At 38.8% G+C, this 17,211-nt stretch overlaps 1 protein-coding gene across 1 annotated transcript; it reads left to right on the forward strand.

Annotated features, from left to right (window-relative positions):
• The first annotated feature begins 2,986 nt into the window (after positions 1-2,986).
• Positions 2,987-8,095, forward strand: LOC112952087 (adhesion G protein-coupled receptor F4-like). Its single transcript, XM_026044881.1, has 7 exons — positions 2,987-3,064; positions 3,743-3,779; positions 3,915-4,075; positions 4,663-4,947; positions 5,661-7,025; positions 7,766-7,807; positions 7,922-8,095. Exons 1-7 carry the CDS (start codon positions 2,987-2,989, stop codon positions 8,093-8,095), a joined length of 2,142 nt encoding a protein of 713 aa, XP_025900666.1.
• Positions 8,096-17,211: the final 9,116 nt, after the last annotated feature.

Below are 17,211 nucleotides of genomic sequence, written 5' to 3' on the forward strand. Positions count from 1 at the left end.
ATCTCTGACTGCATTAATTTTGCTTATGGTAGAACCCAGGTTTCTAAAAATGGTGAGTACCATAACAAAGCTGCATTTTTCGAAATTGTTTGACAAAGATCAGTGTGGGAATTGAGGGAAACTGTGAAACTGTTCTGTTTGCAAMCTAAAATAAATTAATTACTTGGCTATATTTCTGTTGCACTTATTTTCATACTCCTATATTTGTGGAAATACCAAGTTGTCTTAATTATCCTCAGATCTTTTTGCCGGTAGTCTTCTCATTGGTCTCTAAGCAGTTTCATCATTTCTAAGAAAATCCACACTTTTCATATAGCTAATATTATTCTAAAGATTACATTTTCCTCATAAAACTTGCTATGTTTAAATTCACATTTTTTTTCCAAATGTGAATCATTTGGAAATTTAATTAATACCTCTCAAGTTTCAGTATAAGCTTTAAATTCTTAAATGGCCATATTAATGTAGAGAACTCTCTAAGGCTCCTACTGCAGAATTTTGACTTGCTATATAGCACATGATAAGAATTTAAGTCATCAAATTGCAATGTTTTTCAATTGTTAAACTGTTAGTGTTTAACCATTCAGCCATTCAAGCCATAAAAAAATCAATTAGCGTATGTAATAAATATTCTGTTTAAATAATAATGGAGTTAAATAAGACCCCTACAAGTCTACAAGTTTTCAGGGAAACTTATAGTTGTATAATTGAATATGACAAACCCAATGTGAAGGGGTTTATTTTTTTTTTGTACAGCACATACTTGTAACTTACATGCAGGATATTTTTTTCCCATAAAATAGGCAGAGACATGAGAAAATGCGCTTGAATGGAGGAAAGGATGATTTTTAGGGTCTTCCTACAGCACTTCAAATTTAAACCAACAGAATGATTTTGAATTTAAGGCTACCTCACAGTAGCCAGTTTATAAATAACCCTTTTAAAATAAATAATAATATGTTCACCTTTTACTATTTTAAGAAGAGCCTTTTTTCCCCTGAAGTCTTAACTCACCTAGCTGCTCATTCCCCTTTCTGCTCTACAGACCTTTGCCTTTCAGGGGGGCAATTGCCAAACCTGTGTTGGGTAGGAGGTACCAGGGGAATGGAAGTATTCTCTTTGTGGCAGGTCCCATCCACATGAAAGCTTTTTGATCCCTGCTTGCATGCCTCTAACTGATGGGCAGAAACCCCTGGAAGAGAGCGGAGTAGGAATAATGTTTTTATTCCTTCCTAAAAAGGAGATGGAAATAATAACCTAGCACTTCCACCACTGCCCTTCAAACATGATTCCCAGCAAAGATGAATGAATGGAGGTGYAAATTGTCCTTCATCTAGAGGACAATGTCCCAGCACAAACTTTCAATTTGTTATGATTTCCAGTTGTGGCACCTGGAACTAACAATTCGGTTGCTCCTACAGACCTTTCCCAGATAAACACACAGTGCCTGAAGTTGAACCAGATCTGCCCTGCCCTGTGTCTCTCTGTTAATGGCATTAGATGCATTTTATCTGCTCCATCTGAAGTACCATAATTTTGGGGGGAAGAAGAAGAGGGGCAGGGAGGAACAGGGGTATGTACTTTCACATGGACGTATGTGCACATTCTTTCATTAAATGACCAAGTTGTTGCCACTTTGCTTGTTTTGTCTTAAATGCATATTGCTGCATAGTGATTATTTCAGTGTGTTCTTACAGTGCTGAGACTCTGGGTGGTTTCATGATGAGTCAAGCAATGCAACTAAGCTTGCTTAATGTTTCATTGGTAGATGAGTCATTATCTAAATGTCACATGTATATACACCTGGATTTATCCCAGGTTTTTATGTACGTTGAAGTTAACAGCCCTGGGTGGAGTTATATTGTTGATTAGCAATGCATATTCATTTTATATTTAATGATGAAACGTGATGAGCTTAATAATTCCCAGGTATGAAATGGAATTAGGGCTGAGAATAAGCAATAAATAATTGCATATTTAAAATTTAAATTGGAAGAGAATTCAGTACAATTCTTACTCAAAATGTGTCAATATTTCTGGGTTACCTCTTGTACTCTTCTAGTTCTCTTATTATCGATTTTATTTCCTTAGAAGAGTTGTAAGTCACTAGCTTTGAAATCAGGAATRCTTTTAACTAAAATTAGCAGCTGTGCATGTTGCACTTTGATGCCATCAGAGTTAGAATTTCCTGAATACATCTTTATTCTGTCAATCCAGGACTCCTATTTTAACATCTTCTGTGCTAATTGATATTTATCAAAAAGAAATTCAAGTGGCTACTATTAAAGCCCAGATGTGACTACCCTTGTTGTATCTACACCTCCTGAAACCCAACTGTCAGCTTCCTTATGGGTTTTTGTTTTTTTTCCTCCCTAGAGCATGCCTTAATCTACTAAAATATGCTGTGATTAAAGGTCAGTGTCTCTGCTCCAGCAGCTGTTGCTTTTGCCCTTGTAGTTGGCTCTGGGCATGGATGGCATCTGCTACGAATCTGATGCCGTACAGGACATTGCTCTTCCTTATTTCCGTGCCTGGATCATCACCCCCCAGTTCAGATGCTTGTAACAAGCTGCATCTTGGGCTGCTAAGCTTTAACCAAAGCACTTTTTGTCTATCTCACATGGCATTTCTTGTCCGAGGAGAGTTGTAGAATTAAATGCTGTGCAGAAAATGCTGCATTAAATCACTGCTATAGGGCTTCACAGACCAAAGTCTTTTAATAAGCTGTTCACCTCACAGTTTCCAGTGATCGATTAATGTGGTAGCTTGCAGTGTTGACCACATTTATTTAAGAAAAGGCTCAAAACTCATTTCTATTTGTCAGTAAGAAGAATACATGTCAAATGTTTGAAGCTGAATAAGGATGTACTTTGCGAGGGTGTTTAGCTGCTCTCTTATTAACAACTAGATCCTAGTCTAAAGGGAAATCAGAGATGTCACCTTATTTAACCTGTCCTTCTTCCAGGAGGAAAGCAGATGTGTGGCAATGGCTGTGAGGCCAGTCTGCAGTCTGGTCCTTTGGGCTGTGCTATCCCTCCTGGCCGCGTCGCACAGAGTGCCCGGGGTGAGTCAGCCGATGAACCCAGGAACCACAAACATCATGCAAACCACAAAGCCCCCCCAGCAGATGTTCTCGTTACTCGCATGGGGGTCTGCAAGCTTAAACTGGTGTGGGGTTGGGGGGAAGAAACCAACGATTCACTAGCCTGTTGGGAGGTGTCTCACCAAGAACTAGATGTAAGCTTTRCTTGAGGCTAACACCATTTGACTGTCAAGGGTCTGTCCTCAAGGGTCTGTCCTTATGTTGCCCTGGGATAGATGATAAATCATTAGATCAAGCAGTGACGGCTGGGTCTCTGATCAACCATCCTAGGAGCCCATCTGTCCTATGTACCCTCCTAGCAACAGGCCCTACATGCAGTAGGATGTTACTCCCAGGGCAGTAGTCAGGAGGGGAGCAAAGCAGATGCTGATACTCTGTACTGCTGTAATTTCATCTTCAAACAAAGGACACAAGCAAATTCTTATGCATCAATATAAGAATGCTTGAGAGCTTAAGCCTAATAAAGGCTTTGACTTTACTTGCTGCTGTGATGGCATTTGTTTTTCAGACCCTTGTCCACTTTGAAATTTCCTTCCTACTTTGTCTCAAGAAGTCCTTTTTTTTTTTTTTTTTCCTATACCTTTTTTCCTCATTTTTAACAGTCAATGTACAAATCGCACTACTCATTTTATTTTTCAGGTTCTCACTAAGGAGCTAAAGATTGGTAATCCACAAGGTACAGTGAGTAAGTAGTTCAATGTCTTTTATGGTTTTTTTTTTCAAGTGTTATCTGTGGTTGATGCTCACCCTCTATGGACCATGGTATGTTTTCATATACCTTAGAGCAACATCTGCTTGATTTATTTTCCAGATGGATGTGTGAGTCTCATTGCCTGCAAAGATAACGGAGATGTTTGTGTTCAACCTTGCTCTCCTTCCTTCCATGGGGAGACAAGATTTATCTGCAAAGACAAAAAGTGGCAGATGTTCACAGATACTTGTGCAAATCTGGATATTCGGTCACTTTTTCAGGTGATGCAACCCCTGTGCTTAGCAATGGTCATGACTTCTTGCAAAGGCTCTCTCTGCCACCCCTATATCCTTTAAATCTTGAGCAAAGGAGAAAAGATAGAATCCTAGCATACTAGTCAACCAGGAAACACAATTTGACTTGATCTTAAATGTGTTGGTGCTTGTGTGGAAACATGATTTAGAAGTGAAGTTGCCTGTTTCACTTTATCCTTTTTAGGAAAGTAAGCTGAGGTAATCATAAAATAGGGGGGAACCTGAGGAAGCAGGAAGACAAAATTGTGTAATAATTAGAATTCACGGTAAATTCTCTCCATCTATAAAATAAATAATATATTTAAAGTAATTTCAAGGACTATTTCAAGGTCCTTTTAAAGTCCATTTCAAGGACACTATGTTTAGTTTGTCTTACACCTTCATTCATGTGTGCTGTGCAGGCAAGGCATTCCTCTTCACTGATGAATAGCTCTTGATCTTTGGTTTCAGACTTTCTAGCTCATCCATTGCACACCCAGCACATCTGGTGGTAGCAGCAGCCCCATAATCTCATTCTGTTTGTTAATTCTCTCCATTAATTTCTCTCCCTCCAGAGAATATCTGAATATGGACCCTTTCTAAACTCTCGAGAACATGTTAGTATTGCTGGAGGACACCTCCCTTTTGTAGGGAAAGGAAGCTCTATGAAGCCTATAGATGGAGCAAAATATTCTGGTACTGATGACCACAGGAATGACAACTGCCAAGCTGATTTTTCATGCATTATTCCGGATATCTTGTCTTCACCAGCCATTCCAGGAAATATTGCTAATATAGTGGACTTGCTAAAGCAGATCTCCCTGGTCTTATCAGRGAATGTCAGTAGAGGAAAAATGCAGGTATGTTCTTCTGTGGCCTTCAAGTCCCTTCTATGGGCATTTCCAAGCTTGACAGAGCATCCATACACTGTTTTGTTCTGTAGATACAAAGAGGACCATTTTTTATTACCAGAAAATCTGACCTATTCCTGGTAGAAATTCTCACCTTCAACTAGACCTGGAACGTAAAAAAAAATGAATTTCCTTAAAAATAAAAGTTTGCACCAGCTTCTGTAAATATGGGAGAGTAGTATAGGGAGGAATTCATTTTTAAGAAATTTTCATTTTTAAAGAACACTGTAGAAAAGGCGGTCTGGGAGGTGATGTGGTATACCACACCAATGTTGTCATGAGTTGCATGATGAAAACAGAAACTTCTCAGGTGAGCTTAGAAAGCAGAGAGGTGGAGGAAGAAATGCAGGGCTGCCAAATGGGTGAGACTCTGGAATAAAATTTAAGTGTTCTGACTTTTGTTGTAGRCTATGTATACTAAGCACCTTTTGAGCATGATGTGAAGACAGAAGGAAAATTCTGGTGGTGACTCATCCCAATGAGATGGTTGGGTGTGCGCATGGATCATGGGAACCTGTTCTTATTGCAAAGGCAACACAGCCCTGTAACAAAAAAAATAACTCTTTAAATTAAATGAGCCTTTCTAGAGAGTCTGCCATTGGAATACTCTGGCTTGTTCTTTTTAATATCAAAAATAACTTATTTTTTCCTGTCTATTTCAGAGTTACAGCAGAATAGCAAACCATATTCTCAATAGTTCCGTCGTTTCCAACTGGGCCTTTGTAAGGGATAGAAATGCTAGTTCAGTTCTGCTGGACTCTGTGAACTTATTTGCTGGGAAACTTCTTCTAACTAATGGGTCAGAAAGTATACAAGAGCGATTCATTTCTACAAAAGGATACAGCATACATAAGAATAATTCAGGGAAAAGCTTTGATTTTTCTATGGAGTTCAGTAACTCACAAAATATCACTGGGCACGTGTTCATTCCAGAAGAAGAACTTCTGAAGCTATCTAAAACTTCCAAAGCCATCAGCATTGCCTTCCCAACTCTTGGAGCTATCATGGAAACAAGCCATTTGGACCCTGATTTTGTGAATGGGATGGTTCTATCAGTGGCTCTGCCAGAGGAACTACAGCATGTTTTGCTTGCGTTTGAAAAGGTCAATAAACTGGAGAGTGTCAAAGCCCGGTGTGTTGGCTGGCACTCTGCTGGAAGGAGATGGGATGACAGAGCATGCCAAATCAAGTCAGACGGCATCAGCAGTGTCATTTGCTTCTGCAAGTATCACCGCCGGACATTCAAATCCTTCTCCATTCTCATGTCACCTACCAAGTTACAGAGCGCGGTGCTGGRTTACGTTACGTGTGTGGGGTTAGGCCTCTCGATTTTCAGCCTGGCTCTGTGCCTCACCATTGAGATTGTGGTCTGGCATCATGTAACGAAGACGGAGATAACTTTCATGCGCCATTTCTGTTTGGTGAACATAGCTACATCGCTTCTCATCGCTGATGTTCTGTTCATTTTGGCTGCTATTGTGCATGATACAGCCCGAAGCTACCGGCTGTGTGTAGTTGCTACTTTTTTTCTTCATTTTTTCTATCTGGCCTTGTTTTTTTGGATGCTTAGCCTGGGCCTCCTGATTCTCTACGGATTGTTGTTAGTTTTTTTTAAGATAACAAGATCTGTGCTCATAGCCGCAGCATTCTCCATTGGATATGGATGTCCTTTGGTCATATCTGTCCTCACTGTTGCTATTACTGAGCCAAGAAATGGGTATTTACGATCTGGAGCCTGCTGGCTCAATTGGTATGAGACCAAAGCCCTTTTGGCCTTTGTGGTGCCTGCTCTGAGTATTATTGCTGTGAATCTGGTGGTGGTGATAGTGGTTATGGTGAAGACAGGAAGATCTGCTGTCGGAGAAGGTTGCAAGTCACGAGATTTGAGCAACATGATTCGAATTAGCAAAAATGTTGCCCTCCTGACACCTGTTCTAGGCCTCACCTGGGGATTTGGATTAGCGACGATTATTGATAAAAGCTCCCTCGCGTTCCATGTTACATTTGCTCTGCTTAATGCCTTCCAGGTAAATGTATATAATAATCCATGCTTTACCCTTCCTGAGCTTGGGAAAAGGTAGCTGAGCTAGGAGGGGTTGGTATCATGCAGTGTGCATGAAAAAAAWGCAGTCTGAGCTTTTGTTTTATCTTAAGTTAGCTTTAGCTTAACTCTAGCTTTATTTTACATGGTAGGCACACCAGACATCCTGCACAGACACAGTAGCTGCAAATGTGTARTGATAAACCATTTAGTGTAAGCTCAGAGCAGGAATTGGAATGCTTGGTTATACTGAACACAAAATACCATGGATAAAGCCCCTTAACTGCAAAAATGCCCAATCCTTGCTACTTGGACAAAAATATACAGAAGATTCTCACTTACCATTGAAGATAATTTTGTTCAACTCATCAGTGTAGAAGTCAATGTTACCTGGCATACCACTGTATGTCCAGATGTTCTTGGCTCTTGTCTAATACTACTAATAAGTGGGTTGAAAAAAATCTGATAGGTAACTCATCAGTCCAGTTTGCAATGGGAATGGAATAAACATGAATTGAATATTCATTCCTGACATTCCCGGAGAGTCTGCGTGACCTAGGGTGTACAAGTTCATTCTGAGCTTTGTTACCTAACACATAAGTGATRAGATTTATTACACTGACAAACAAGTCATTTCATCTCGCCTTTAGGTAATAGCAGCCTAGAAGCATTTAAGAAATAACACATATTTATGTTGTTTTTATTAATTCTTTTGCAATTTTCTAGGGTTTCTTCATTCTGTTGTTTGGGACACTTCTGGACAGAAAGGTATTTTGATCCCTTAAACAACTATCCTTTGTTACTTGATTTTATATACTTKGAGAAACTTCCATTTAATCATATTTACCATATGTTTTTGTTTGTTTTGTTTTTAATCTACAGACAAGAGAAGCTTTAAGGATGAGCTGTCTTTTGTTGAAGAGGAAGCGCAGTCTAGCAAAGGTAATTTTTCTTCACCCCCTTAACAGCTTATTTCAAAATTTTATGCACCTGCTTATTGGTAGATGGAGGAAATGGAGCAATCCACAGATCTTACATGGTTTTAGATTTATCTAAGACAAGTGCTTGCTATAGGGCATAGAGGTATCCTGAAGGTCTGCTGCAGATATTAAGTTACTATATACTAAAAGGGGGAATCTATAGGTTTTTATGATCACCACCACATAACCTACAGCTATTGTTATAAAGTATTTCCTACCTCTTCTGGAAAACTCTTGGCTGCTGCTGGGTTTGTTCTGTTACCAAGGCTTAATGAATTTGCATAATATTTACACAAGGAAATCACCTCAAACTATCTCAGAACAACTGGTTGTGGTGTCTATTCATTAGTTAGCCTTAATGCGGTAATGATGGCTGCAGAATTCCTTCAAATAAGAATAAGTCCAGATGTTCTTARTTTGTGAGGAGGAAAAAAATAGAGGGCAGAAGGATACTACATAGAAAAGTAAATCCTTTCCCATAAAATCTTTAATATGTTTTTTGTTTCCTTATGCCCTATGTATAGAATTTAACCATTCTCCTTACTTTTATGTTTATTTCTATTTGTAATATCTAGCTTCTTAGCAACCGTTTAGTCAAAATGTAGTTGTAGAGTTAATGTGTTCCTTTYAATAGGAAAGCTCTTGTTTCCTTTTTTTACGTATTGACCTTATTTCTGAAGAACATGAATGTGAAAATCTGAATTTTCTTTCTCTTAAGTCAGTCTACTTAGCCCTCAAGCCAATRTGAGTATTGTACCATGTTAATGCTATGTGTCTCATGTTAGTAAAATCAGGACTAATTTAAGGAGAAGTTCTCACAACTTGAGATAACATAAACACACAAATTCAGATTCATGTTATAATACATCTTTTTATCTCTTTTTTTCCTGCATAGAAACATACTCTTTTCCCACAGAAATATTTTTGGTAGGTAGAGAATTTCTAAACTGAAGTACTGAATTTCTAAACCGAAGTACTAAAATAAAGTTTTATTAGCAAAGCAAACCCATCTTGGTAAATACATCTAAAAATATATAAGGAATTATACATATTTTGGAACAGATATTTACTTTAAAAGATGCCACAAAAAGTATGAATCCAGCATTTACATCATATTTTATAAAATGTTCCTTATCCTTACTTTCCTTACTCTCAGAGATAAGCATGGTCTCTCATAAAAACGAATTGAGGTACAGATGATTCTACACTTAGTCTTGCTGATGGGGCAGTGAGGAATTTGTATAGGTGAGGATAAATATTTTCTTGCTTGTGAAAGACATCAAACACTATTTAATGGAGAAAAAATATAATGAATAACGTTACTTATTTAGAATTAAACCAAAGTGTCTTTCTAATATTCACACAGAGTACGAACTCTTATTCTACAGCTTTTCTGCTTTCTTTCTCATTTGGAAATACTAAATTCTGCTTAAGTCACCACAAATGTAATATCCTGGAAACGAAAGGTGAATATATCACTAGTCCTGTGACTCAACAATATTAGCTAAAAATACCAGGTGATCATACTGAGCAAAACYAGATACAAAAGCCATCAGTGCATGTGGCTACGAGTTTGGGATGAGGCTGTTGCCCAACTTGGGAGAACAGATCACATGTAAATGTTCACCATTGCATAACAGAGGGAGAAAAATGTTTGTCATCCATTTGTGTTGTTGGATGTAAATATGGAGCACAACTCCTCAGAGCTGGAAAAGTTTGCCACACCTGAAACACATGGCATGGTTATTATCTTGTGTCTGAGAGACTGATAATGAGACACAGATTTGCCTAGCTATTTGAACCTGTAAAGGCAGATACTTCAGAAGTATTTAGAAGGAATACGCAGAATCTTCCTTCAGGTTCTATAATTTCTTCAAGATGCTAAGAACCTTTCTTACTTTTCAGACTCTAAATGTCCATTTACTATGATTTTTATAGGATTTTCTGAGGCACATCTTGCCTGAAATGGAACCTCCTTCTATATGGATGAGGTATTTAATCTGACCTGAAAATTTCTTTTCTTCTAGTCCTAGTTGTGAATGGACTTCAATGGATCTGACTAATGAGAAGAAAAGGAGAAATGCTCTTACACAGAAATCCTGTTATGAGATGAGCTTTATGGGCCTACCCATGCTTGGAGCATGGGCAGTTTTGTCTTGGAGTGTGATCACAGAAAGTATCATGGAAGCTGGAGGAGAAATAGCCTTGAACCTAGTGTCAAGAATAGAAAACAATCAGCCTGGATGTTACCCTTACAGGAAACAGAGTGATATATAAGAGTTGTTTCTCAGTTGTGTAGAAACARCTGTGAGGGGAACTTGTCATCTTGTGCCATGCCGATGTTTCAACTTAATTCTATTCTTTCATATCGGTGTAGTAAGGAGCACAGCATGTGGGGTCGTTCTAAAACCTAAAATTATTCCATTTGTGTGTGATGTACAAATAATGAATATTGTCCAACTACTACATGGTTGTTCCTCATCACAAGAAATTATATGAAATGGGACTGTAGTCATTAAGTTCTTATCTTACAAATAGGTGGATAAGATAACATGATTTTGGCAGCACAGCAATTCTCGCCCTCTCAGTGCTTGTGTGTCATGGGAGCTCTACAAAAAAAAAAAAAAAAAAAAAAAAAAAAAAAACCTTTTTTTTTGAAACAAGATGCTCAGGATCTTGGATAAACACAGAAGAATGTGCCTCCACTCCTCAATAAAACAATGGGAAAGCGTCATGGTTGAATCAAATGGTCTTCCATATCCCAGGCAAATTACTAATCAAGGAATTGGTTAGTACTGATGAGATGGGTCTTTAGAAAATCCAAGATGTGAGAAACCATTTTTAATGAAGAAGAAATGCTATTGTGTCTTGTTGAGACAACTCAGTGCTTTCAAATGGGAAGTAAAGTTGAAATTTCCTTATTGTTTCTASGATATGGTCCTTATCTTCCTGATTTTGGAGAATTGCTTCATTGTCAGAGTTTACCCTTGAAATATATATGTGAGGTACAAGTGTTCCATTCAGGAGATGGAAGTGTGGGGTAGACTAGGCTGACTGGTTCAATACTGATAGCTAAGCCAAGATTATGTCAAGTCCAAGTTCAGTAACTTTTCTTTCAAAAGACTTCCTAATCCAGTCACCCTTACCGTCTGTATTACTTATTCCTTTCCTCTGTGGAATATGCAAATATTTCAACATTTCATCCTTGCCATTTTCTGGAAATGTCATGWTTAATTGCTGCCATCACCTCAGAAACTGGATTTCTCCATTTGAAGTAAAAAGATGTAAAGAGCAATGAGTTAAATTATTAAAGGATACTTTGAACATTCTCCAGTTTAATACTACTTTAAATATATGCCATTGTTTTAAAGTTTGTAATATTTTGATTTGTTTTTGCTGTTTTTTCTTTTTTTTTTTTTTCTTTTTTTTTTTTGATTTCTCTCTTAGATACATGCTAATACAACAATATAACCAAATCACAGGCATGTTAAGCAAACTAAGTATATCTCTGCAAACAAACTCATAATGGTTTATGTGTTCAACACTCCTTTCCTGAAGAGACAGAAGGTGAACTGTCTGGATTTGGGGAATGTGATAGTTAAGAAAAAACATAAAGCCCAATATCCCAGAGGGAGAGAAGTTGTGAGATGATAGATCTGGAGAGCAGAGCGCTGTGGCTTGTGTGTTGACACGGCAGTTTGTGTCCCCAGGACTCTGTTGCTTCCTCACATTTTTCTCTCCTATCCCTTCCCTGCCTGGAGTCTAGTCTTATTTTAAGATATTAGCTGCTCCTTTCATATAGAATATGTGTGCATTGGAGAATATTGGAGATCATACAAGCCTCTGTACTGCTGTAATATAAATTTTAAAAAGACCATTCCCCTGGGTCTGCTTCTTAGTGTCAAATGACATGTCACATCATCACTGCTGTCCCTRCACAGTGTTTTTCAATGGCATACTGAAGAATTACTTACTTGATATCTTTGAGACTTTTATTTCATTGTATTCGAACTGTACTCCTGATTAATGAATCTGTTTTAAAATGTTGTTCAAAAACTTGAGCAACTTAAGAGTTGTCTGGTAACCTGGCCTGTATAATTAGCTAATGAACACCTGATTCAGAAACTCCCATACTCAGTCCCGTACACTTCAGTAGATAAAATGGACAATTTTTACTGGAGGCAGAGAGGTTGTCATTATGGTCTAATTTATGGGTAGTCCTACCTATGTGTAATGTCAGGTGAATATTTTTGCTAGATAGTATTTGACTTGTGTTCTTTGCAGCCATTAGCAATTGTACAGGTGGTCTCCTCTGAAAGAACAGGATTATGTTTTGCAGTTTTCAGTTGCCAGCACAGAACGAACAACTTGTTTGCAGCAGGATATGTTGGAACGTGTTTAAGACCATCATCATTTTCCCTCACCCCTTTTTTTCAGGACTACATATAACTCATCAGACTCTTTTTTTTTTTGTTGTGGTTTATTTTATCGTTAACAGTGAAAATTGATTATAATGATTTTGTTGTTGTTGTTTTTCTTTTTGGGTTTTTTTTTTTTGGCAGTACCTGAAAATTCCAAAGAATTTACCTGAAACACACATTTCCCTTCCCTTTTATGGATACACACATGCACATTAGACTACAGTCTAATATAATGCCATTTATAAACAGACTGAGGTAAAGCTTCCTATGTCATACATACCCCCTCYAAAACCCCAGGAAATTCAGCATTCCATTCAGTTCAGTGAATGGRATTTTATCCACAGGGTGCTGAGATGAGCACTGAAGCCATTCATTAAAGGATGTTTGAAATGAGGTGCTTTTTTAAAAATGTGCCCCATAACACAGAGTTTTATTCTGTGTTTTATGGTGAGTTAGCTGTTTAAGAAAACCAGTTTTATAGAAAATCAGTAAATAGTGGGGGATGAGCATTGAGTATTGAAGCATTATTTTAACTACTCCAGAATTAAACTGGCCAAGAGCATTTAATGAATAAATGTTTTGAGAGGGGTGGAATCTACAGCTGTCCTCTGAGGGCCGTGAACTGGTAGTTCTTCAAATGTCATGGGCTGATGGCCCAGGTCTAATTGTAACTAGGGGCAAAATACTGTTTTCACTAGAGCTGAAAATCTGCCAAATTCCCAAGTCATCATAATGTTGCAACAGCTTAATAATGTCAATGTGAATGTTCGCTAGCCCCCTTGATGTGCCGGGGCTTGCTTTGGAGCCGCTCCACCCTCACTCCCATGTGTGCTCAGACTTGCATGGATTTACAGTGCTGGCCATGCGGCCAAGTGCAGAGATATTGGAGCTGCTTGAGCAGGCAGGTGGAATTGAATTTGCTCATGTAGAGCTTGAAGCCAAAATAGGTTCTTGGGTAGAATACTGATTTACCTTCTCTCTCTTTTTCTCTTTGCTGTGAGTTTTTTTTTTTCCATAGTATGCAAAACAATACAGAGAAAGATGCAAAGCCAGCAGAATTTTGGCAAGTTATTGTTTCTTTCTCTGCTACTGCCTGTCTCTCAGTTTTTGAAGGCTATGACAGAGGCCTTTCTTGGCCTTCTGCCTTTTGGACTGTGCTGATACGTGGCTACCTGCCCCACTACAGCAGTTGGAACTACAGGGCACAGGTGGCAGAATATAGAGATCCGAGCTAGCAACTGAGTTGTGCAAATTGCCCTGTGTGCTGAGACTCAGTTTTTGTCTTGAGCAAGATCCAGAGATGAGAGGTACGGTCTTCACATTATAGGGATATCCCCTTCATCTCATCCCATCATCTCAATTGCAAATTAGAATGGAAATCTGATAAAACTGAGCTGTACATAAGACCTCTTCTGTGTGGCTTTTTCATGGTCGGTATTGCTGTATGAACAATTTTTTATTGCTCAGTAATGTGGTCGGATTAAAACTGTAAAAACAATATCTCTCCTGCCTCATTGCCAGGTAAATTGTTCTATACCTACTTTAGAGGCAAAGTGATATAAGTAGTGTTGCTGATGACTTAGTTTGTCATTTTTAATATATTCTGCATTATAAAACATGCTTTTGTTTTCATTGCCCTGAGGGGAATATAATCAATACTGCGTGCTCTTGTAATTGAATGAAACCTTAATGTTTAGATGCAATCCAATATTTCATGGTTTTGATCTAAACACTGTAGTGAAAAAAGCTTTGTTCTCAACTATTTCCATTGGGATTTTGCAAAGAGAAACCTTTCTAATGGTATGAAGTTCGTAAGCTTGTTTGCATACAATTTGCATTTCTTTTCAGCTTTGATTTAGGCACTGTGTTTCTTTTAGCCCCTCAGGTGCCCTTTTCATCTGCAGCAGAGTGCTGGTTCAGTGCTTTAGAGATACCTTAGGGCTTGATGCTAGTTCAAGTTTTGGGAAAGGGTGCACGCTTGTTCTGATTTTTGCAAAAATAGTTAATCCAACCCTAATTGCCGCAGGCATACACAAAGATGTTCTTTTTCACAATGTAAAAAATCACCTTTGTTTTATTTATTTATTTATTTATTTATCTGCAGCAGATAAATCAGAATTGCACTCTTGTTTATTTGGCAGTGCTAATTTCCAAAAGCCCCATGCTGTCCTGATTCCTTAGGCACCAGGGTTTAATTGTAGCCTTTCAAGCCACGTAAAACATGTACGTGTACCTTTTGTTTACTTTCATTTCAAGTTCAGGCCATTGACAAGAAATCTATCATTTGAGTCATTTGAAGATTAGGTATAGAAAAAGTGATTGATTAGAAAACACATTCCAACCCTTGGGTATAGAAAATCAAGTATTATGATTTACTTCTTACTTCTTACTTTCTTACTGAAAGAAGCTCCCAAGCCTGTGAAAAAGTTTCTTCTGTCCTTAACACGGAGTAACTATCCCAGGCCCTGCTTTCCATGACAGTTTTATTGTAGTTAGCCAAATATCTGGTGCTACTGGTGGCCATCTCCAGGCAGGATGCTCAGGTTTGGCTGGCTCTGTATGACAGTTGTAAGGAAACATAAATCAGGTAATTGCATCAGTTTACTCATATGGGTGCCAACATTTTTAATAATGCCTTTTATTCATCCATGGCCACCCTTTGGCCACCCTTCTTGCTCATGGTGTGCCTCCCTCCCAAAGCACTCCATTGATGCCAGGAGTTAATCTGTACTCTTTGTAGTACAGGAGAGCAGAACTGGAATTTTGGCACTCACCATGTTTAAATCATGCAAGATTTATGGTGCTGTRATGTGTGTGTCTCTAAGTGATCATTATTCCCATCATAAATGATTCATTTCTTCATGTAATCTTTGTTTCTGTTGTGATGTGACTGAAAGACTTCCATATTTCTGGTATGGTTAGTCCAGGAACTYGGTTGCTGCCCGGATTTTCTGCTTAGCTTCTGTGTTATTGCAAAATGTTAATCTCTACTCACTGCAGAGAGCCTAAGGTGTTTACACAGGCAGTGAAAGAAGTTCAGTTTAACAGGAGAAATGCTCTTTCTCTCCTGTAATGCAAATATAATTGCTAATGTGCATAGTAGGCATGGAGGARTAGACAAGAGAATTTTGACCTTTTATTAATAGTTTGTAAAACTACTTGAGTGAACTGCTTGCCCAAAGACCTGTTGATGGCAAGATTGGAAGGATGATTTTGAAGTATGCCGATAAATAGTAAAATTTCTACTGACTTTAAAAGGAAAGGCTAAGGCATGTGCCTTGGAAATGCCTTTTTTGGGGAAAATGTTCACTTTTAGTTTAGTTTTTAGGCGAGAAGAAGTTGCTGTAATTAGGGCCTTCTTCTCTCAGAAATCTTTCTGAGTTAGGAATTAAAAAGTCATTCAATCACCATTCTTTCGGACAAGCTAAATAAATTGACCTGTCTTTTTGCTTTCAGAAATGAATTATAGTATTGAATTTGTATTGATTTCCTTATTTACTGGCAGACAGAAAAGTAAATTAGTGCACACATGCATTCCTCAGGTTACAGGCTGGGTTGATCCCATAGGAATTTCTGTCTTTTTGCTTACGAGAGTGTATGTGAAAACCTATCACAAAAAACTGGGATTGAATGTTAGTGCTTGTTACTGAAACTTAAGTTCTGAATAGAATCATAGATTTATTAAGGTTGGAAAGGACCTTTAGAGATCATCTAGTCCAACCCTCCTGCACACACAGGGTCACCTAGAGCATGTGGCACAGGGTTGTGTCCAAGCGGGTTWTGAAGACCTCCAGAGAAGGAGACTCCACAAGCTCCCTGGGCAGCCTGTTCCAGGGCTCTGTCACCCTCACTGTKAAGAAGTTTTTCTTAAGTTCCTGGGGAACTTTTGGTGCTTCAGTTTTATGGCCAATTCCTCTAGTCCTATCGGCCAGCACTGAAAAGAGGCCGGCCCATCCTCCTCACTGCCTCCCTTGAGGTATTTATACACACTGATCAGGTCCCCCCCTCATCCTTCTCCAGGTTGAACAGGCCCAGATCTCTCAGCCTTTCCTTACAGGGCARATATTCCAGGCCCCTGATCATCTCTGTAGCCCTGCACTGGAGTCTTTCCAGTAGTTCCAAGTCTCTCTTGTACTGAGGAGCCCAAAAATGCACACAGTTAGTGACAGACATTTGAAACAGATAAAAGGCAACTTGATCATGATTCTATCAAAGAAAAAGGCTGTAGACCCTCAGTTTTCATTGAGTAGCTCAAGGGAGACTCTCATCTTCAGAAAGCCCATCTGGGACCCGATGACAGGCAGACTGTARCTCGATGCAGGGTCCTGGCCATCATACTACTTTAACAGGGAACTTATTTTTGTGCAGCTTCCCCAGTGTCCTGAAGCTCTAACTGGAGCAGATTGGTTGGTGGTGAGGCCCATAGAGGTTGTGCTGGTGCAGAGCAAAGGGAGCATAGGTAGAGGTGGGAACTYTGGCACTGATTCTCCTCCCAGAATCTTTGCATGCATTTGGAAGCTTTGTCCCGAGACATCTGGAATGTCTGGGGATTCAGTGTGTGGTGACTGCACCTAACTGATGCCTGAAATTGAAAGCAAAGGATAATGAGGAAGGTGATGAGATGCCCAAATATCACTGTCCTAGGTAATCTGGAGTTCTGCAGCTGTTTAGCAGCAAAGGAAGCCTGCTCTATACAGGACGCTTTATTACAGAGGGCTTATGAGGAATAAACATGTATGTTTTTGAGGAATAAGCATATAGGCTGGTAGGT

Source organism: Nothoprocta perdicaria, unplaced genomic scaffold (genome assembly GCF_003342845.1).
Source record: "Nothoprocta perdicaria isolate Ctin4 unplaced genomic scaffold, notPer1 scaffold_39, whole genome shotgun sequence".
Taxonomy (NCBI): domain Eukaryota; kingdom Metazoa; phylum Chordata; class Aves; order Tinamiformes; family Tinamidae; genus Nothoprocta; species Nothoprocta perdicaria.